At 45.5% G+C, this 22,536-nt stretch overlaps 1 protein-coding gene across 1 annotated transcript; it reads left to right on the plus strand.

The window, feature by feature from the left end:
- Positions 1-182: 182 nt before the first annotated feature.
- TNFRSF11B (TNF receptor superfamily member 11b) lies at positions 183-14,875 on the plus strand. Its single transcript, XM_035126347.2, has 5 exons — positions 183-388; positions 3,319-3,688; positions 9,492-9,689; positions 10,908-11,132; positions 11,356-14,875. The coding sequence occupies exons 1-5, from the start codon at positions 359-361 to the stop codon at positions 11,742-11,744; spliced, it is 1,212 nt and encodes a 403-aa protein (XP_034982238.2). The 5' UTR covers positions 183-358; the 3' UTR covers positions 11,745-14,875.
- Positions 14,876-22,536: the final 7,661 nt, after the last annotated feature.

The following is a 22,536-nucleotide window of genomic DNA, read 5'->3' on the forward strand; positions in this document are numbered from 1 at the left end:
GGCAGTAACACAGCAGAGGCGGTGACTGCCAGACAGTAATTAGTTAACCCATCGCTGTGCCCGGATCCTGACACTCCCTCCTTTTCCCCCCAGCTTGTGGTTAAATACAGCTGAAAGGAGTTGCATGAAATCATCGACAGGTTCCTTTTAAAAATAAAAAATAAAAAAGAAATTGATCGTGGGGAGGGAATGAGTATTCAAAGCTGAGCCAAGGTTTCCTGTTGCATGGGGCTGCAGATATATATATAAACGAGCTTTTAATGTGCCGGGCCAGTGTTTGCAAGCTGCTACGAGACCAGAGCACTCCCTAACTGCCTGATTGCTTTCCCAGATCCCTGAGGGTTTGAAAGCAACCACAATGAACAAGTTCCTGTGCTGCACACTTGTGGTAAGTCCTTGCCCAGAGACTGACGATTGCTTTGGAACTGACATGATCAGAGCCTTGATATCATTCTCTGTTCTCCGCTGGCTGACTTTCCCTCTTCAGGTCTTTTAGTAAGTGTGCTAGCTTTCAAATCGTAGTGGGCTGCAAAGTTTTAACAAGGGATGAGGCATTCCTGGCTTCTGGGGTGGGGGGTGGAGGAAGGAATTAATATGCTGCATTTTTGAGAAATAGGTGCCATCTAAATCTCTTAGTTCTGACCCTCCTATGAGAGCCTTGGGCCACTGCAAATTTTATGAATCTGTTTAATATTGTCAGGACAGTCTGTGGAGAGGAGGGCTGGAAAGAACAGGAGCAAATCTGTGAGACTGGACTGGTTTGTCAGATACCGTGTTTAATTTTATACATTGCACAAATGTATGGATATATGGGGCTGCCTCACATAGGCAGAGAGAGCACTGGATTATCTATCGTGGTGCTCTGATGGTCTAAGGGTGGTGGCTGGATGTGGAACAGGTTCTGGTGGCAGACAGAGCAGAAGGTTTAAGGTACAATCCCTGGAATCTTCCCATAAAATGATCGTAGGGAGAAAGATCTCTGGAGCATTGCAATTTCTGCTCTGCCACCAGTTCCTCCTGATGCGAATGGTCACAGTTTGTGGATCTTCTGTGCCCAACTGGGCAAATGTCTCTTACTGGCTCCCGTTGCATGTGTGGAGATGTCTATGGCGTTAAAGAGGATGGGGTAGCTCCTAAACTCATAAGGAGATCCACTGAACATCGACGCCGCCAGGTGTGCCCCAAAATCAATGGGTTGGAATGTCTGTTATTTTTGCAATCTCCTTTACCCCTTTCTCCACTTTACCCTCTCTCAGATGTACATTAGGGAGACATTTATTTATGCCCCACTCTGGGAAAGCTAAGAATCCAAAAATCTATGGGCAGTAGTCAAGTAGGTTATAATCTGAGTAAACCCATTGAAATGAATAGACCTAAGTGAATTGTGTCCATCAACGTCAAGGGTCTTCTCTGAGTGTGATTAGCACCAATTACAACCCTACAAATATATTCTAAAAGTGATCTCATAGCTGAGAATAGTTTGCCTTGTGACTAATCAACCCAAGTGATGTTTGATGTTACCTAGAAGTTGTGCAACATGGAGGAACAGCTGATCAGATAACTGTGAGTGCTTCCTTTTATCTGTCGACTTTGCTTCATGTGAGCCTTTGGTAGATCATGTATTCAGTGAGTTATTATTGCCAATCATATAGAAACACTTAGAACAAAGGGATTTTCTGGTTCTTAAAAATGGGACTCAGCCCACTGGGATGGCCCCCTGTATTAGCCCCATTTCTCAGTGGATTGTGCCCCATCAAAAACAACAACAGTATATTCAATATGAAAAGAAGAACAGAATTCAACTTCCCAGTAGTTTGCATAAACTGAATTCATTATTAGAATGATGCTAGGATTTAAAGTCATCTCCAGATACTGGCAATTCTTGTTAGCAGATCAAACAACATAATTTGTGTGTGTGTGTGTGTGTGTGTGTGCATCCCTTTCACAGGGATTTGAAGACTGGTCATTTCTTCTGATTGAGGGGATGACTCCTGACAGATTTCAGATTGACAGCCGCAGTGGTTCTCCTGCAAAGAGAACTGTTTTGGGGTGGGTACATTAGGAATAGGGGCGTGTGAGAAAAAAAAGAGCATGGTTTCTTAGAAGAAGTGAGGACAGTATCCGTCTCCCACCAAGAAACATGTTACCCGAAGGGTCTTTGGTGGGGATTGGCTCCCCCACAACAGGTTTTCAGCTACACAGCATTTTCTCCCTCAGAAAAGTATCTCTCTCCGTTGACTTGCGTAGGGAAAAGGTGGTGGGGAAATGGCATAAACCCCCAGGAAAGACTGGGAAGGGGGAAATGTCACTTTCCAGCAAGGATCCAGTGGGTCATTGGTTTTGGGTGGGCTTCTGTCCCTCATGGGTTTTCGATAACATGATGGCATGGAAAGAGAAAGGCAAAAACCCAGGTGAAAAATAGGTCCAGGTTTAGAAGCCACAGATACCAGAAAACTACATCCTGGATACAAACAAACAGGGGCATGGCCTATCACCCTGTATGTTCTGCTTCTGAGATCTCACCCGTTGGTGGAAAAACACTGGTGGCCCAATGGGCCTTGGACCCCATTTGCACTTGTATTATGTAGAGAAGTGAATAGCAGAGTTTAGGGATTCGACTTTGGATCCCATCCAGACCCTGACAGTCATTTTTCAAAGGCAAAGGAGACACCAAGATGTGTTTGTGATGCAAAACAGAGGCTGCTTTATTTGTTTCTTTCAGTAAATCCAAACATTCTTCTGCGGTCTGCGTGAAACCCCAAAGCCAAGACATATAATAATGTTTTTGTATGCTGAAAAACTAGTTTCTTTACTTTCACAAGGCTGTGATTGAAGGGAAAGAAGCCTGTAGGAGCTTTGGCTGTCTTTGCAATTGTCCTCCAAATCCACATTTATTTCACATGAGTGGGTGGAGCTCAAATGTCATTTGACTTCTGTTTGGAGATCAGTGTGAAAGTGTGAAAGATCCAATAGAAAAGGAAATCAATATAATGTCATTTCCCTTTCAAAATCCTTCTCTCTCTGTGTGTGTGTGGGGGGGGACACACACACAAACACACACAAATAAAACTGCATCATTCAAAGTTGCCCTACATCTGCCCTCAAAACAATGGGACACTCTCCAAATTCCCTCTCCGAGAGGTGTTTAGAGGGTGGCAACAAGGGGCAGGGCCTTTTTAATGGTGTCCCCCCTGTCTCTTGACACCTGTTGGCACCGGCTTTAAGGGTAATGCCTCTGAGAAATGTAAATAACAGCAGCAATACCAGTGTGTTGCAAACCATGTAACCTAAAACCCTGTGTTGTGTCTCTTCTGCTAGTTGTTGGACATATCTGTGAAATGGACTGTCCAGGAGGATCTTCCCCCAAAGTACCTCCATTTCGACCCGGCAACCTCCCATCAGATATTGTGTGACCAGTGTCCCCCCGGAACCTACGTCAAGCAGCATTGCACGGCTTCGTCGAAGACCGAGTGTGCCCCCTGCCCGGATCAGTTCTACGCAGACGAATGGAACAGCAACGATGAGTGCCAGTACTGCAATGTGGTGTGCAAGGAGCTGCAATACGAGAAAGTCGAATGCAGCAGCACCCAGAACCGAGTTTGCGAGTGCATCGAAGGGCGGCACCTCGAACTGGAATTTTGCTTGAAACACACAGCATGTCCACCTGGATATGGTGTTGCTGAGCAAGGTATGTGTCTGTTTCCCAGAGTATGGCCTCGTGCCTGTTCACCTGGGGCGAGGAAGAAACTTCTCCAGGAAACCAGACCAGGAAGATTACACACACACCCTTTGGTATACTGGGGAACAGTGCAAGTGCTTTTTTCCTTTTCTTTTCAGGACCTTCAGTGCACCACAGATGACTAGCATTATATATAAAGGTAAAGGTAAAGGGAGCCCTGACCATTAGGTCCAGTCGTGACCGACTCTGGGGTTGCGTGCTCATCTCGCATTATTGGCCAAGGGAGCCGGCGTATAGCTTCCAGGTCATGTGGCCAGCATGACAAAGCCGCTTCTGGCAAACCAGAGCAGCGCACGGAAACACCGTTTAACTTCCCGCTGTAGCGGTTCCTATTTATCTACTTGCATTTTGACGTGCTTTCGAACTGCTAGGTTGGCAGGAGCTGGGACCAAGCAACGGGAGCTCACCCCATCACAGGGATTCGAACCGCCGACCTTCTGATCAGCAAGCCCTAGGCTCAGTGGTTTAACCCACAGCGCCACCTGGGTCCCAACCCAGAGGGATCAACTAGTGAGAGTGAGAGTCTGTCTTGGAACAGGGAGAGCTGGATTGAAACCCTGCTTGGCCATGAAACTCACTGGGTGACCTTAGGCTAGTCACAGTCTCTCAACCTGATCTACAGGGTTGTTGTAAGGTTCAAACAAGGGGGCACCTTTAGCTGTGCGAAACTCCTGTTGGGGTGCATAGGATTCAGTGTCAGTGTGGTATCATCTGGCTGGCGGTCAGGATCCGGAGCAAGTCAACAAGGATCCAGAGCGCCAGAGGAAGGTGAATGAGGTCTGAGACAGACAGCAGGGTCGGGATACAGAGAGGCTGAAACAAGGGAGGAGTGTCTGTTTATCACTTTCGCTCACAGACAACTTGCTATGGTATCTTGGTTTGCACTCCTTTACAGCTTATTGGAATGACAGGAGGTGGGTTGGGGGTTGGTAGTTTGTTAACTTTAGTGGACATTATTATTATTATTATTATTATTATTATTATTATTATTATTATTATTATTATCATCATCATCATCATCATTTGCAAGGTTGGCTTACATCAGACATAGCAAACCTGTGGCCTTCCAGATGTTGTTGGACTTGAACTCTGCATTAGCCCCAGCTGATGGTCAGGGATGACCTGGGATTGCCCCATCCCTGGTTCAGAGTTATGAAATTGCCTGCGTGGATTGCAAGGCAAATGTACAGTGGTACCTCAACTTCTGAATGCCTTGACTTCCGAAGGTTTCGACTTACGAAGTCGGCAAACCCGGAATTATTTTCGCCCTGTGCGTGTTCTGCGCCTGCGCAGAAGCGGCGTGCGCGGCATGCGCAAAGTGCAAAATCGCGCTTCACGCATGCGCAAAATGGACGCTTTGACATCCGAAGGTTTCGACTTACGAAGAGCGCTGCGGAACGGATCGCCTTCGTAAGTTGAGGTACCACTGTACTGTATCCCAACAGCTGTGCATGGCAGCCTAGTCAAAAATTTTCCAAAACATCCTGGTTGGGCTGCCTGGGTGGAACTACAAAACCAACACACACACACACACACACACACACACACGAGTTGTATAGCTCTCACACAGAGACACTTGCATAGCTTTCAAATTTCCAAAACGAATACGCCCAGAGGCAACGGATGGGTCGCAAATTTATTGCAGCGCCTGTGAAAAACAGCCGTTGTCCTCCTAAACATGTCGTTGGACCGCTGCCAAAAGTGATGTTGCTCACAGTAGCAAAATGTTCTGCTCTTACTGTAATGGGTAATTTAATGGCACCAGCAAATTGCCTTCTAATGAGAAACATGATGGATCGACCTCATTCACAGGGACATTATCTGGGATGCAGTATTTATGGGTTATAACTAATAACATTTTTCATGGGGGAAAGAGAGCTGTTTCAAGCCTCTGTGCGCCTTGACAAACAGCAGAAGCGCGGACTGATATAGCACCCAGAGAGTAATTATAACAATATTAGTGTAATAGCAAAAGTCATCGCAAATGTGTGGCAGTAATTAATTACCAATGTCGCAAAAAGATACTCCTAGAAAAGCATACACACACACACACATACGCAGCCAGTAATTCTCCTGCCAGACAAATTGGTAATATTGTGCATTGCTAGAAGGGATAGAGACCGCGGCGATAGATTTTTAACAACAAAAACAGGAGTGGGGGGGAGACAGATAAAAGAGGTCACGTGTTCTTTATTGATGGAAATTAATACTGCCACCGAAGAGCACTATCTAGAAAATAAAGGCTAAATAAATCCTTGTCTAGAAACAACAACAAAAAGATATGCAGAAACTTTATGGATCCGCTTGAAAATGGCCCTGCACATACTAGTTTCATCATTTTTTTGAAGCTAAGGAGGAGTGAAATCCAGTCTCCTACTTCATTTCAGCTCCAGATGCAAAGTGTGGGTTTTTCATATATTTCTGTTACTGCAAAAATATTAGCTAGCTGCATATAAAGTGGCTTCCTGTATGCCCAGAGGTGTGAGAATCCTCATAAATTATGTTTTAAACTACAGCTACATTTTAGACATTGGATTAAATGCTTTCAGCATGCCAAACAGGAAATATAAAAATATTTACATGAACTCATAATGCATTCTTCCAAAATACATTCGTTCATTTCGGGGGCTGGGAAAGAGACCCGTGTGCATCTGCTCTCCCCTCCCCCTCACGTGTGGTTTGATCAATCCATTGTTTGCTGTTGTGCAAAAAAAACTTCAGGCTGTTATTTAAGCAGTCCCTCCATTCCAGTCTTACAAACTGGTTTTCTAGTAAGCAAAGCTAGTTCAAAGGCGTTGCTGAAACCATAATCTACCAGTCTGAATGTAATAGCAAACTATGGTTTGATCAAACCAGGAATTAATGTGTTAAGCCATTCAGTTGAAGAGTGGAAGGAAGGAGCATAGGAAGGAAGGAGTATGCAAGCACTAGATCCATTCCTGGAAGATTGAATGCAACCCATTGACTGCATTCAGACTAATGCTGTGACCTACCCTGACGCAGGGACGCGGGTTAAACCACAGAGGCTTGCCGATCAGAAGGTCGGCAGTTCGAATCCCCGCGACGGGGTGAGCTCCCGTTGCTCGGTCCCAGCTCCTGCCAACCTAGCAGTTCGAAAGAACCTCAAGTGCAAGTAGATAAATAGGTACCGCTACAGCGGGAAGGTAAATGGTGCTTCTGTGTGCTGCTCTGGTTCGCCAGAAGCGGCTTTGTCATGCTGGCCACATGACCTGGAAGCTGTACGCCGGCTCCCTCAGCCAATAACAAGAGATGAGCGCCGCAACCCCAGAGTCAGTCACGACTGGACCCAATGAACAGGGGTCCCTTTACCTTTACCTTTACCCTGACATAGAAATTCCACAGAAGTGGGGCCAGTTCTGAAAAGGCCCTGCTGCTAGCTCCTGCACATAACAGCTGACAAGGGAATATAGAACAGAGGGTAAGTCACACAGGGATCACTGATTTATAGCTCAACCCATGCTCTTTACAAGCTTAAAAGTGAACACTAGAATTGAAGGCTAGAAATTTACTCGCAATCAGGGTGACATACTGCTAGAGTTTCTGTTGCGTTGAATATGGATGGATCACAATTCTTGCTTTTCTGTGAGAAGCTATGCATATTAATAACCCTGACAGCATTTGTTCCCTAACTGCACATTTAATTCATCATTGTAGATCTTTTAGTAAAGGAAGGAACCCCAACTTTCTTGCTCTCCAGGTTCCTAAAAATATTTTCATCCATACACGACGCCTTCCGTGTTGATTGCTTTACAATAGCAGTTTAATCAAATATGCATTCCTTAGAATTAATTTTTATTAAACATTAGCATCGTATTTTTAGGGCATATGCAATAATCCAGCCAGGCCCAAAAAGAGGGGAATCAATGCATAATCTTCACTGTGTCGCATTCCTGAGCTATTCCTTACCTTTAAAATCTTTGGAAACTCATTTAAGTGTATCCAGCAGCATAATTTACCTACAGAACTCTAATTTCATACTCTAGCTCAAATCTATATCAACTAAGTGCAAGCAAGGGCTTTCATTTACATAGGAAAGGCAGAAAATGCCAGCTTGATTTGAAAAATGCAACACCTGTTTTAATTCTATCGCCATTTATGTAGGAATGGGGAACTGCTCAGAAGGGACTTAAATCAGCTCTGTCCAATTTGCAGCCACGAACCACAGACCATCAGGTGTTTGATAAACCCTTCATTTTAGTTAAATCCAGATTGCCTGCACAGGCTGGGTTTATTAAGCCACCCAGCAGGTCATAACACATGGCTGGCATGCCACGTCGAACGTGAGCGTGACAAGCCAGATTTTAAGGGAAAGAAGGCATTTCATTGAGTTATCCAATGCACTTGTTTCAGTGCTCTGGTGAAAGAATTCCTTCAAAGTTTCCAAAAAGAAAAAAAGTGCTTTTGTGCCATCATCCATGGGCAATGCCAGCTCTGCTCCAGGTTTGAGAAGACCTTGGGCAAAAGTACCACCCGTGGGCCCTTATCTTGGTGCCCTCCCTGGCAGGGGCAGAAGATCTGGAGTCCAGGGAGTGCACCGTAGCTGTTGCTGCCACTGCATTCCTTGCAGGCGGGATCTTCTGACCCTGTGGATCCTGCCGCCCGAGGCGGTCACCTCACCTCGCCTCCTGCATGGGCCAGCCCTGATCCTGCCTCCTCCTTGGCAGCCCACCTCCTGCCCTTGCTCCTGACTCAGACCTTCACTCGCCCATTCTTCACTGGAGAGGGGGTGCCCTTTTGGGGTTTGCCTCAGGTGCCGAAATGTATTGGGCCAGCCCTGCTCTGGGTCATTGTGGGAAATATAAAATGGCAGCTCATCGCGTGTTGATGTGGTGGAGCTTCAGGGCAGCTCTGAGCCCGGCCTTGGCTGGGGAGGGCAGGGTATAAATAAATTATTATTATTATTATTATTATTATTATTATTATTTATGCTGGGCTGGTCCATAGGAATCAAAGCCAAGCAACTTTTTCCAACTGTTTGAGCGGAGTTGACTTTGGACCAGCTCTGGAGTATCAGAGTTGGACTTCTGGGGTTTATTTTTGCTGATCCCCACCAGTCCCACAGCATGTGGTGTCCTGCTGCGCCAACCAAGTTCCATGTGAACCTTTTGCTTGTCCAGATTCCGTATCTGAATACTCCCCATTTTAAAACTGCCTAATGGGCTAGGTTTAAATATGTAGGGAGCTTTAGAGGTGAAGAAATCACATTAGGAAGAACTTTCTAACATTAGGAAGAACGTTTTGGCAATAAGAGGTGCCTGACAGTGGAATGGACTCCCTCAGAAGGTGGACTATCTTTCATTGGAGAAACAGAGATGGAACGGCTGTCTGTCCAAGATTCTTTAGCTATGATTCTTGCATTGGATGGGGTTAGACTAGATGATCCTCATGGTCCCTTCCAGCTCTACAGTTCTATAAACAATGCAGTCTTCCACCTACGTTTGAAAGTGGCTCAGTCCCTGGGGGCATGCGCTGTCCCGTGTGAGACTTCTGAATGTGCCTTTACAAAACCAAAGCAGATGAGATTTAAAACATTAATTGGCGAAACTGTCCTGGGAAACGAGCATCCCCCTTTGAATGAGAATCTTTGGGAACACACAAATCAGGCATTTATCTGATTGTTTTTCAGCTCAGTCTTTCATGCTGCCTTTCACCATATATATAAGAAGTCCCTGAAGTGCTGTATACAAAGTAATTGCCAAGCATTTTTATTGTCTCTTTCTTTTGTCCCAAGGTACCCCTGAAAGTGACACGGTTTGCGAGAGATGCCCAGAAGGCTATTTCTCCAATGAAATGTCACCCAAGGAAGCTTGTCAAAAGCACACCAACTGCAGTGCGCTGGGTCTCAAAATGGTGCGCAAGGGGGACGCCACGCGTGACAATGTTTGCCAGGGAGAAAAAAGCAACAAATCAGATCAGAAGTGTGGAATCGGTACGAGCCAATTTATCAGTTGTTGTATTTCTATTAGTTAAGTCTTGTGCTTCAAAGCAAGGGATAGCTTGCAGCTGACTGATGTGAAATAGAAGTTGTTCTCCATGTAGCTTGCTGGGTGGGGCAGAACCGCCACACGACCTTCCCAGCAGGTGGGTCACCATTGCTTAACCCGAGGGAATGCAGAAGAGCTGAAGTTGGAATGGTGCAAACACGCTGGCAGGAACACTGGATTGATTCTGCCAGTGTGTTTGCACTGCGCCAACCTTCCCACCACCATAAGAACATAAGAAGAGCCTGCTGGATCCAGTCGAAACCCATCTAGTCCAACATCCTGTTCCCACAGTGGCCGGCCCGATGCCTGTAGGAAACCCTCAAGCAGGGCCTGAGGAAAAGAGGACTCCCCTACTTATGTTGAATACCAGCAACTGATATTCAAAAGCATGGCTGTCTCCAACTATTGAGGCAGATCACAGCCATCATGCCTAGTAGCCATCAAAAGCCCTCTCCTCCATGAATTTGTCTAATCCTCTTTTTGCCTCGCTCCTCCCTTCCGGTAAACAACAGCTGTGAAGCTAGTGTAGCAGCTCTCTACTCCTCATCCAGAGTGACACTTCTGAAAGCACTTCATTAGCATATGGTAGGGAATCTTTGGGCTCCTAGGCGTTGCTTGACTCCATCTCTGGAAAGTACCTCCAGCTGGTAGTTTCCATAGCAACCAGTCACTTGCCCTCTTTAGTCATGCAAAGATACACCTGACCGTGAGAGCCATTAACTTAACAAAGAGATAGTTTGGGGCCGCTTGGGCAGTCTTTTTCCACAGAATGAAGCCACAAGCTTGAGGGTGCACCCCCAAGATTCTATGCAGCCTAATAAGAGTGTCGGACCAGGAGAGACCAGAGTTCAAATCTCCCCACGCCATAAAGCTTACTGGGTGCCCTTGGGCCAGTCACCATCTCTCACCCGAGCCTACCTCACAGGGTTGTTGTGGGGATTAAATGAGGAAGGAGGGGACCATTTACACCACCTTGAAGTCCTTAGAGGAAAAAGTAGCATATAAATTTAATGAATAAATAACACAGGTCTGCAGCCTTGGTAGAGCAATACTGGGGATTTTTTATGCTTTTTGAAAGGGCACGGGTGCAATGTTTGGATGACTGATCCAGACCAGACAGACTTTGAAAGATCAATATGCTTCTTCTTCTTTTTCTTCTTCAGGTGTGACTTTATGTGAGGAAGCATTCTTCAGGTTTGCCGTTCCAACAAAACTCACGCCCAACTGGCTGAACACGCTAAGGGATAGTCTGCCAGGTATAAAGGTCAACACAGAAACTACAGAATGGCTTAAACAAAGGCACAGTCCTCAGGAACAGACCTTTCAGTTACTGAAATTATGGAAGGAGCAGAACAATGGTCACACTGTGGTCAAGAACATTAAGCAAGGTAAGGCCATTTATACAAGCAGAGCGGTGTATGCATACACTGAGCAAGCTCACATTTATTTATGAATTCTCCTTCCTTGGAGGTTTTTAAGCAGAGGTTGGATAGCCATCTGTCATGAATGCTTTAGCTGAGGTTCCTGTATTGCAGAGGGTTGGGCTCCCTTCCAACTCTACGATTCTGTGAGTCTACGAAATAAACCAGCTTCTCTATTCGTCTTTCGCAGGTATTGATCACTGCGAAAACAGTGTCTCAAAACACATTGGCCACCTCAACATCACCTTTGAGCAGCTCAGCATCCTGATGGAAAATTTGCCAGGGAAGAAAGTGGGGAAGGAAGAAGTCGACCGTATTCTGAAGCTGTGCAAATCTTCCGAGCAGATTCTCAAGCTTCTCAGCTTGTGGAGAGTAAAAAATAGAGACCAAGACACCATCAAGGGATTGACGTATGGGCTGAAGCATTCGAAAACATACCATTTCCCCAAGACGACGATCCAAGGCCTCCGGAAGGTGGTCAAGTTCCTCCACAGCCTCTCGATGTACAAATTATACCAGAAGCTTTTCTTAGAAATGCTAGGAAACCAGATCCATTTGGTGAAAGTGAGGCGTGCGTAGTTTTAGCTATCCAATATTTCATACTCTACTTGCTGCTAGCAATAACGATTACATTTTTTGTATGTGGATGGGGAGGGGGAATGTTTTTCTATATTATGCTTATTTATATTTATACGTCTGACTGGGATAGCTCAGAGCTATCCTAGATCATTTTAAAATAATAATAATAATATTGTTGTTGTTGTTGTTACATTAAGCTCCTGATCTGGAATCTTAGGACATCCGAAATTTCCAGTGAAATCAAACAGATGTGCAGAGAAATACCAGAACAGGCATGCAGCCGTATTTGCTATTTATAGTCACTGAACTCCAGAATGTTGTACGTATTTATTAACTTGAATGGCCGCAGTCTGAGATCAAGGGTAGAAACAGATGACCCGCTTGCAGAGAGGTCAGCACTGCAGCATCCCATATGGTGAATCTGTGGGGTGGGGTGAGGAACAAGCGTGCCATTTCCTGGGGGCAGCTGCTCTTCTGCTCGCTCCCCCAACGTAGTTCTTACTCAGATGCTCAAAAGAGGGTTTGAGGGCACCAACTGAGCAGGGCAAGGCTGGCCAGTCTGGTACACTGCAAATGCTTTGAACTACGTTCCCATCACCCCATCAAGCACAGGCAATGGTCGGGGGTGATGAGAGCTGTGGTCTACTGCATCCGCAGGTCGACCCATCCAATCGGAGAAGCGGACACGGAGCAATGGATTCAAACTACAAGAAAGAAGATTCCACCTAAACATTAGGAAGAACTTCCTGACAGTAAGAGCTGTTCGACAGTGGGATTTGCTGCCAAGGAGTGTGGTGGAGTCTCCTTCTTTGGAGGTCTTTAAGCGGAGGCTTGACAGCCATCTGTCAAGAATGCTTCGATGGTGTTTCCTGCTTGGCAGGGGGTTGGACTGGATGGCCCTTGTGGTCTCTTCCAACACTATGATTTTATGATTCTATGAATCCACTCCTGGCCTTTGCATGATGAGCATGAACCCCTGATAGGAACTAACTGCTTTTTGGCATAACTGAACACCATGGCAGAAACCAGAGCGCCTGGAAACGCCGTTTACCTTCCCGCCACAGTGGTACCTATTTTTCTACTTACACTGGCGTGCTTTTGAACTGCTAGGTTGGCAGGAGCTGGGACAGAGCCACGGGAGCTCACCCCGTCGTGGGGATTCGAACCACCGACCTTCTGATCGGCAAGCCCAGGAGGCTCAGTGGTTTAGACCACAGCGCCACACGCACCCACTCTTAAGTATGTCCCGTTGAACATGCTTAGTAGGGTCATTCCCCACCACTGGGAACCAGAATTGCGCAAGATTCGGACCCAATTCTCCTTCAGGCCTTCACACTCAAAACACAAAAGCCAGGTGCAGAGGCCCGTGTTTGTGGTGCCAATGTGCCCACCCCAAGCCCCCTCCAGTTTGTTGGCCTCGTGCCTTTTTTCCAGTGCCTATACAGAGCTCGAGTTTCTCTTTCTCAGGAACACCTCTGTCTCTGGTACAGATCAGGATCCGAAGCAGTGTGAGACGCTGCTTGACTCACGCACAAGAGCTTTTAAGCTCCCTCTTCAAGTGGCAGCTGCACATTAGCCTCCCCCCCCCAAAAAAACCCTCTCTTCCCAACCTCTAACACACACGCACACCCCAACCATCTTTCCCCTAAATTAATTTAACATGCTTCCGGATACCAGTTGCTGGAAACCACAGGAATAGTGAGTGACCTTGTGCTCCTATCCTGCTTGTGGATTTCCCACAAGCGTTTGGGTGGCCGCTGTGAGAACAAGATGCTGGACTTGATGGGCCATTGGTCTGATCCAGTAGAGATCTTCTTATGTACTCCTAGGTATGAAATATTGCCATTCAAAGGATTCCCCCCCCCCTTCTCCTAGGTGCAAGCGCTCATACATGGTGGATATGAATCTGCCCCCGACCCCAAAAATTCTTAAAATGGACTTTTTAAAACTTGTGTGTTTGGGGTTTATTTGTGGGGTTTGGGGGTTTCTTTTTAATAGTAATAATAATAATAATAAATATTAATATTGAATATTGCCAAAAGTCAGCCTTTGAACCCTACTGCAAACTTTGCCCTCTCCCCAAGTAAAATACTTGGTTCTTTTTAACGAAATTGAATATAGTGCCCCATGTACCAGGCAGGGCCGTCTTAAGCATATGGAACGCTGGGGTGCAAAGATCCGCCTGGCGCCCCCCGCCCCTGTCCCAGGCACACAGGAGGGCTGAGCGAGCTGGCCGGCTTAGCGTCTTGCTGGATCGGTTGCCCCCGAACTCATGCCCGCAGCAGAAGAGCCCACCGCGGCACTCCAACCGAAGGGCGGGCTCTTCCCTGGACTCCACTCTCAGGCCCCGGACTCTCGGCCTGGCGCCCCTGAGAGCCCGGCGCCCAGGTGCCTCGCACCCCTAGTGCCTATGGGTAAGACGGCCCTGGTACCAGGTGTAGAACAATGGGGAGCTCAACTGAGCAGGGACACAATAAGGCAGGGGTGACCTGCTGCTGTTGTGGACTGCAGTACCCATCATCCCTGATCATTGGGCATGTTTGCTGGGGGTGATGGGCTTTGTAGTTCAAAGCAACTGTATGGTATTACAGTGGCTGGCCCTGTAACAATTGTTGCATAGATTGTTGTTGGCCAACTTTTAATGCTGACCGAACTGCAGTGTAGGAAGCTTTTCATCTGTTTCCACCCTCAAATGAGAGAGAGAGAGAGAAAGGAATAGATTGTACACTGTCTATTTTCAAGCTAAAGGGAACGAGGAGGTGTATTTATAAGCTGCACTTATGTGATGCTTCATATTGGACCCATCCTTCATTCTTATTCTGTGGATTTTTGAAGATTGTTTCTTAGGTTCGTCTGTATAGGTTGTGAGGTCTCGTGGATGTAATTTCCTAATTCAACTCATTTTTTTTTTTAAAAAAAAGTTATATGGTGGAAATATATCATAAACAAGTTGTATATGAAGTATTGTTTTAGAAAATGAATGTACCATATTTAAAAAGGTGGGTTTCTAGGTTGGATATTGATCATATTTTATAAACCATTTTTTCCATAATAATATGACTTGTGTGGTCTTTTGAGCCCTTCACATAGAATTGGAGAATTGCAAGGGTCCTCTAGTCCAACCCCCTGCAATGCAGGAATCACAACTAAGTTATTGTCAATTAATAATAATAATAATAATAATAATACCCCACCCATCTGGCTGGGTCTCCCCAGCCACTCTGGGTGGCTTCCAACAAAATATTAAAACTACATTAAAACATCAGTCATTAAAAACTTCCCTAAACAGGGCTGCCTTCAGATGTCTTCAAACATTAGGTAGTTGTTTATCTCCTTGACATCTGCTGCGATGGTGTTCCACAGGGCGGGTGCCACTACTGAGAAGGCCCTATGCCTGGTTCCCTGTAACTTCGCTTCTCGCAGTGAGGGCCACCAGAAGGCCCTTGGCGCTGGACTTCAGTGTCCGTGTTGAATGATGGGGGTGGAGACGCTCCTCCAGGTACACTGGGCCGAGGCTGTTTACGGCTTTAAAGGTCAGCACCAACACTTTGAATTGTGCTCGGAAATGTAGTGGAAGTCAATGAAGGTCTTTCAAGACCGGTGTTATGTGGTCTCAAGACTTCAGCTCAGAAGAACCTCCCTTACCATAGCTGCCAAGTTTTCCCTTTTCTCGTGAGGAAGCCTATTCAGCATAATGGAAAATCCCTTAAAAAAGGAATAACTTGGCAGCTATGTCCCTTACCCGAGCCTGCACCTTAACAGCAGTCTTTCCTTAAGACCGAGGAACCAAAATCCTTCCACAATAGGATCAGGTGAGAGGCTATGGAATAGAGGCAAAGGAGGTGAGGTGGAAAAGTCTTTAAAAGTTGCAGTCTGCCCTCAAACTTCAGTGGAGCAAATTGCTGTTAGCACAGTCACGTAAATAATGCAAGCATAGTCCAGAGAAAGAAGACACCCTGATAAGATTTTATTAAGGAAACTGGATAGTAAAGAGTCTATAATCTGAGGAAAAACGAAGTGAGAGGTTTTGTCTTGCTCCCTTCAGGCCTTGTACAGAGTAGTTAAATATTCAACCAAGTATACAAGGGGGGAACTCCCTCAGAACTACACAGCCAATTACGGTAGAGATCATACAACTGCTTGATTGCTAAGTGATACCTCCGTGTATACCCTGCCGAGCTGACATATTGATAACAGATTTAACCCTTGAATTACACACTGTTTCACTTCCACCAGTTGCTCACTCAGAGATATCTGTGGTTCTACAACTCCTGACCCTCTTCACTGCAACAGTTATGAACATGTGAATATGCCCTACACAGAATTAGACCATTTTATATACACGTTTTGCTAATATACACTTTTTTGCAAGCAATTTCCCCAAACATAGCACATTTTTATGTTCTTTTCACAAATAGGTTCATTTTCATGAACACCTTCCCCTAATATATGCATTTTTGTAAACACTGATCGGAGAATTAAATCACACAATTCAGATAAGCACAAATTTCAAAAGGTAGCTGTGTTTTGCTTCTTATTTCAGAAACTGCGAATAAATTCAATTACAAATGCAAAGAAGGAAGCCTATATTGGTTCCCTATCAGTTAATGGCCCTAAACCCTAACGATAAACCCTGTACTTATTTATAGGTTTATTCTGCAAACCTATACCTACTTACCTGGTACAATATTTCTCTCAGGACGTTCTGAATTACTGCTCTGCGCATGGCGCAATTCTTTCTTAAAGTGCTGATCTTGGAGTTTTCCGAGGCAGCATCGAATCCATTCCTGCCATCTCCCGGGGAGAGCGCAGGGCGGAGGGATATAAAAAGCCATCAGCTTAACCCCGATTGCATCACGCAGTGCAGATGCTTCAAGATGCCTTTCTGAAAGCTTTAATCAAATCCATATTGATTCATTGTCACAAGACATTAGACTTGCTTTCTCCCCAAACGGCACAGTCTAATCTGCAGGGAGTTTTTAAAAGACAGTCTAGCAGAAGAATGGATGTCTTTAGTGAGAAGTGGCATTTACTGGAGATGTGAGAGAAGAGAGAAGAGTTGTGGGGGGGGGGGAGAGAGAAAGTGTTGTATTGCAGAGAAAGGGACTCCACGAGAGTCTCTCCTCTCGTGGGCATGGGGTGAGAAATGGCCACAAACAGGCTGCTACTAGCACCTCAGGATATGGAATAAACCTGACAGTTTCCTCAGGAACAAAGGGAGAAGTCGTTTATGCGAAGTGCCCTCAGGGTGGCCCCAATGTTCAATCTTTCTGACTAAAAGCATCTCAGGAAGCAACGCTTTTTTTTAAAAAAAGTCTCCTTCAGACCCTGGAGAGCTACTGCTTCTCTGAAAAGACAATTTGAGGCGGGGCAGGAGACGCTTTTCATGCTGAGGGACACATTCCATTCCTGGGAACCATCTGAGGGCCGCAGGCCGGTGGTGGATGGGGCCCGAGTCAAAAGCAGGCTGAACGAGAAGTGTGCACTAGTGCAGTGTTTCTCAACCAGTGTGCCTCCAGATGTTTTGGGACTACAACTCCCATCATCCCTAGCTAGCAAGACCAGTGGTCAGGAATGATGGGAGTTGTAGTCCCAAAACATCTGGAGGCACACTGGTTGAGAAACACTGCACTAGTGGTCAAAATTGTGGAAACCTTTTGGAGAAAGTGTACAGTATTTCCGAGGTTTGATGGCTCACGACACCACTTTTTTTTTTTAGTAATACCATAAACTTATATTTCAATGGAAAGAAGCAAACCAGCAACAAAACCCAGTTAATAGACGCAATAATTCAATCTTGGTTTCACATTGTTACAGCTGCAGAACTAAAAAAAAACTTGGCTCACTCCATGGGAAGGCGTTCATTTTTATATGTGTTTCTCCTTTATGACTTCTGTTGTAATAAATAACCCTCCATAAAAGTTATTGCATTACATTCTTCATTAAATTATCTTTCCATTGATACATAATTTTTATGGTATTGCTCCAAAAAAAAAAAGAGTGGTGTTATGAGCCATCAAACCTCGGAAATACACTTTTTCCGAAAGGTTTCCACAATTTTGGCCACTTGTGTACCTTTTAACTAGACACATGCTCCCACATCAATCCTGCATCCAGATAAGCGAGAGGCATTATCAAGTTCAAGGTCACCGGCGAAAACACTCGAGCGGAGTGAGAGACAGGACCAGTGAGGGATGTGGCCTGAGGAGATTTCTGAGGGCCACATAGAAATGCCTGGAGGGCCACAGTCAGTCCCCAGGCCTCAGGTTGCATGCCCCTGATAGAGTACTAAATGGACCAGTAACTTGTTCGATCTAAGACAACCTCATATGACTGTCCCAAGACACATCAGTGTTTGAGATGGAAGGGAAAAGAATACTGCCTCCGATTGGAAATAATAATGAATGACAAAGTGTGGCACTTCCACATGACAGCCTCGCTTTTTGTCCTGTCTCAGAATAATATGGCACAGCTATCTTGCTCAATTACTATTCACCTGCTGGCTTTCATTGAAGACCTTGAAATAATGTGGGGGGGGGGTTGTTGTTTTGATTTGCTATTTTTTTGCTATTTTTTTGATTTGCTATTTATTATGCGTTTTATTATCTGTCCTGGAAGGACAGATCGTGAAGCTGAGGCTCCAATACTTTGGCCACCTCATGAGAAGAGAAGAATCCTTGGAAAAGACCCTGATGTTGGGAAAGATGGAGGGCACTAGGAGAAGGGGATGACAGAGGACAAGATGGTTGGACAGTGTTCTCGAAGCTACGAACATGAGTTTGACCAAACTGCGGGAGGCAGTGCAAGACAGGAGTGCCTGGCGCGCTATGGTCCATGGGGTCACGAAGAGTCGGACACGACTAAACGACTAAACAACAACAACAATGCGTTTTGTGTTTTTATCTTGCATTTTTACATTGTGAACCACCCAGAGATCTACGGGTGAAAGGTGGTATTCAAATTTAATAAATAAATAAAAATAAGTAATAGAACTGTAAAGCTGGAAGGGACCCCGAGGATCATTCTAGCCCAACCTCCTGCAATATGCAGCTGTCCCATGTGGGGATCGAACCTGCGACCTTGGTGTTATCAGCAGCAGGCTCTAACCCACTGAGCTATCTAGTGATACATAGTAGGGAGATGGTAGGGAGCAAAGCACTGGAATTTTCAGGGGCAAAAGTGGTGGTGCTTATAAAAAGCGATGAGTCTTGCATGTGAATCAACCATGTGCTGACAGAATATGGTCCATTTTAGATTATGTTGTTCTTTCTTGTTTAGTCGTTTAGTCATGTCTGACTCGTGACCCCATGGTCAGGCACTCCTGTCTTCCACTGCCTCCCGTAGTTTGGTCAGACTCATGTTGGTGGCTTTGAGAACACTGTCCAACCATCTCGTCCTCTGTCATCCCCTTCTCCTTGTGCCCTCCATCTTTCCCAACATCAGGGTCTTTTCCAAGGAGTCTTCTCTTCTCATGAGGTGGCCAAAGTATTGGAGTCTCAGCTTCAGGAACCATCCTTCCAGTGAGCATTTTAGATTTTACTGATGGGCAATAGCTATCCAAGGCCAGAGGTTGGTGGTGAAGAAGGTCTTTCCCCATCTACCAATCTGAAATTTGTTCATGTAGCCCTCAACCAGTCTGTTATCTCACCCAGGCACTAGTTTAGCACCATCACCACCCCACATGAATTGGATTTTTAAAAAATGGGTGAAAAATTGAGTTGGGTTCCATCTGCCTATTGATGACACCTCATGCCAAACCTACAAATTATCTCATCCATGTCATGTAGATGTTAAAATACATGAGCAGTAAATAAAACCCTGCAAGACCCACACCACAGATGTCAGAGAGTCAAGTCCCCCAGCACCATCTTCTGAAATTGGTTGGCCATGTAAAGGTGAAACCACCACAGCATGTACCTCCAAACCCTAATCAAGGCAGACCAGCAAGAAGGATACATGATTGATTGCCTCAAAGGGTTAAGAAGGATATCAATTGATGGTTATCCACAAGTTTATCCACAAAGTGGGGCGAGATAAATGGGTTGGGTACGTTTAGCCTGGACAATAGACTATGAAGAGGCAGTAAGACAGCTTTCTTCAAGTATCTGAAGACTATCACAAAGATCAGCCTTTCTCAACCTTGTGTACCCAGATGTTGGACTACAATTCCCATCATCCCTAGCTAGCAGGACCAGTGTTCAAGGATGATGGGAGTTGTAGTCCAACAACATCTGGGGACCCATGGCTGAGAAAGGCTGGCATAGATAATGAAATAACTTTGTGTTTTTTTGTTGCTTCAGAAGATAGGACCTGAACCAGTAGGTTCAAATGACCAGAAAAGGGTTTTAGACTAAACATCAAGATGAACCTCCTGGTGGTAGGTGGTATGAGGTGTTCAACAGTGCAACAGACAATCTCAAAAGGTAGTGTGTCAGGTGATATGCCTGCTCACCTGGATCCAACCTTCACAATGTTTCTTTCAAAGCAGCTTGTACCAGAAAAGAACCCAGGTCTACCAGACACATCACTCCTGCCTTTCTTCAGTTGTCTCAAAAGGATGCACAGATAATTCATCAAGATTATTTTTAAGGTTTGCTTTTTATGAAGCAGACACACCAAAGTTCAGGTGGAGTTCAGAAGGGCATTTTCCTTCTTTGTTAGTTATTCTGCATTTTTAGCATCTGTGGGGACCAGTCTTCCGTCCATGGGGGAAAAATGGATTTCCTGCTTCACACCCACTACGACTATTATCACAGCAGTGTCTAGTCCTCATGCACTAGGAACTCCTAAATATAGATAAGGTGACACATATATAGCTAGATAGATTCATTATTTTTAAGCCTTACACACTTTTCAGGGGGAGGGGGCTTGGCTAAGTTGGAATTAATGCTATGTTCTGTGATGCTCTGGAGTCAATATAGCCCCAGGTATCAAAACCAAGCTGTGTTTATTGGACATATGCAGAATTATGGCCCTGTTTATTTTCTGTTTCTTTAAATGCTCCCTAAATATAGCGTTACCAGACATATCCCTGTTCCCAGAAAATGCTTTATTTACTCCTTAGCATACAATTGAGCATAAAGGTTTGGACTACATTCCCTTCCAAATTTCACTTGAACAGAATAGACAAAAACATGGCAATGAAGCTTGTTGGATCTTACAAGCCCATCTCCCAAACATTCAAAGCTTCTGCAGTCTTGAAGCCTTAGAATTTAGGGAGCAATAAATGTGCATTTTTTGTGCACTGGCTATGTGCCTCACAATGTCTCTCTACCAAGGTTGCATTCTGGATGCTTGAAGAGTAATTGTTTGCGCCTGGGAAAATTTAGTATCCTGGCCCTAACCCAGCCAGAAATTGCCATTGCCTCTTTCTGCCTTTGTGGTGCTACATGCGCCACAATCTGTGTGTGATATTTCAAGAGTCCGAGCACATAACACAGGTTAGTTTCCCTGGTATGAAAGTCACTGGAGACTGTGGTGTTTCTATTATATAATTTTATTTACACACAAACACATATACATACACACACACACAAGCTGAGCAAAAGGTGGAATTTTCATAGCAAGAACTCTTACTCTCCCTCCACCCCAACTGCATTAGGGGTGGGGGGTGTAAGAAGAAAGCCATAAGGGACGCGGGTGACGCTGTGGTCCAAACCACAGAGCCTAGGGCTTGCTGATCAGAAGGTCAGCGGTTCGAATCCCCGTGATGGGGCGAGCTCCCGTTGTTCGGTCCCAGCTCCTGCCCACCTAGCAGTTCAAAAGCATGTCAAAGTGCAAGTAGATAAATAGGTACCGCTCCAGCGGGAAGGTAAACAGCATTTCCGTGTGCTGCTCTGATTGTCCAGAAGCCGCTGAGTCATGTTGGCCACATGACCCGGAAGCTGTCTGCGGACAAACACCGGCTCCCTCAGCCTATAGAGCGAGATGAGCGCGCAACCCCAGAGTCGTCCGCGACTGGACCTAACAATCAGGGTTACTTTTACCTTTAAGAAGAAAGCCACAGCTTTGGGATCAGCACATAAAACAAGCCAAGCCTGTGCATATCTTCCCAGTCCAAGATGAGATTGGCTTTCAGACTCTTGTTTTCTTAGACTCATCAATATCATCACCTCCAGTTGGTTGGTTGGTTGGCTGCCTGATTTGGCCATCTTCTGGAAGAACCTCCAGCTGGTAGTTTCCATGGCAACCAGTGACTTGTCCTCTTTAGTCATGCAAAGATACACTTGACAGTGAGAGCCATTAACTTAACAAATAGATATTTTGGGATCACTTGAGAGTAGTCTTTTTCTCTACGGAATGAAACCACAAGCGTGGGGGTGCACCCCAAGATTCCATGCAGACTAATTAGAGTGTCGAACCAGGACCTGGGAAAAACCACAGTTCAAATCCCCACTCGGCCTTGAAGCCTTCGGCCATTCACTGCCTCTCAGCCGAGCCTACCTCACAGCATTGTCGTGGGGATTAAATGAGAAGGGGGAGAACCATGTATGCCACCTTGAGGTCCTTGGAGAAAAGGGTGGCGTAAGGACAACAAACGGACAAGCAAGAAATTATATGGTATATGACAGCTCTACTACCCTAACTGCTCAGAGCTATTCTTCATAGTCTCTACTCATCAGACCCACCACCCAACCCCTGGCTCTGAGCCTTCTTCCCTTGGGGGTTCCCTTGGGGGGGGGGTTCCCCAGCTGGTGCCTCCCACCACTCCCCTGCTTCCAGCCATGCCATGACAGATTGCTTACACATTTATATGTAAAGCAAATGAAAACAAGAATGATATGAATAGCTA

Source organism: Zootoca vivipara, chromosome 8 (genome assembly GCF_963506605.1).
Source record: "Zootoca vivipara chromosome 8, rZooViv1.1, whole genome shotgun sequence".
NCBI lineage: Eukaryota > Metazoa > Chordata > Lepidosauria > Squamata > Lacertidae > Zootoca > Zootoca vivipara.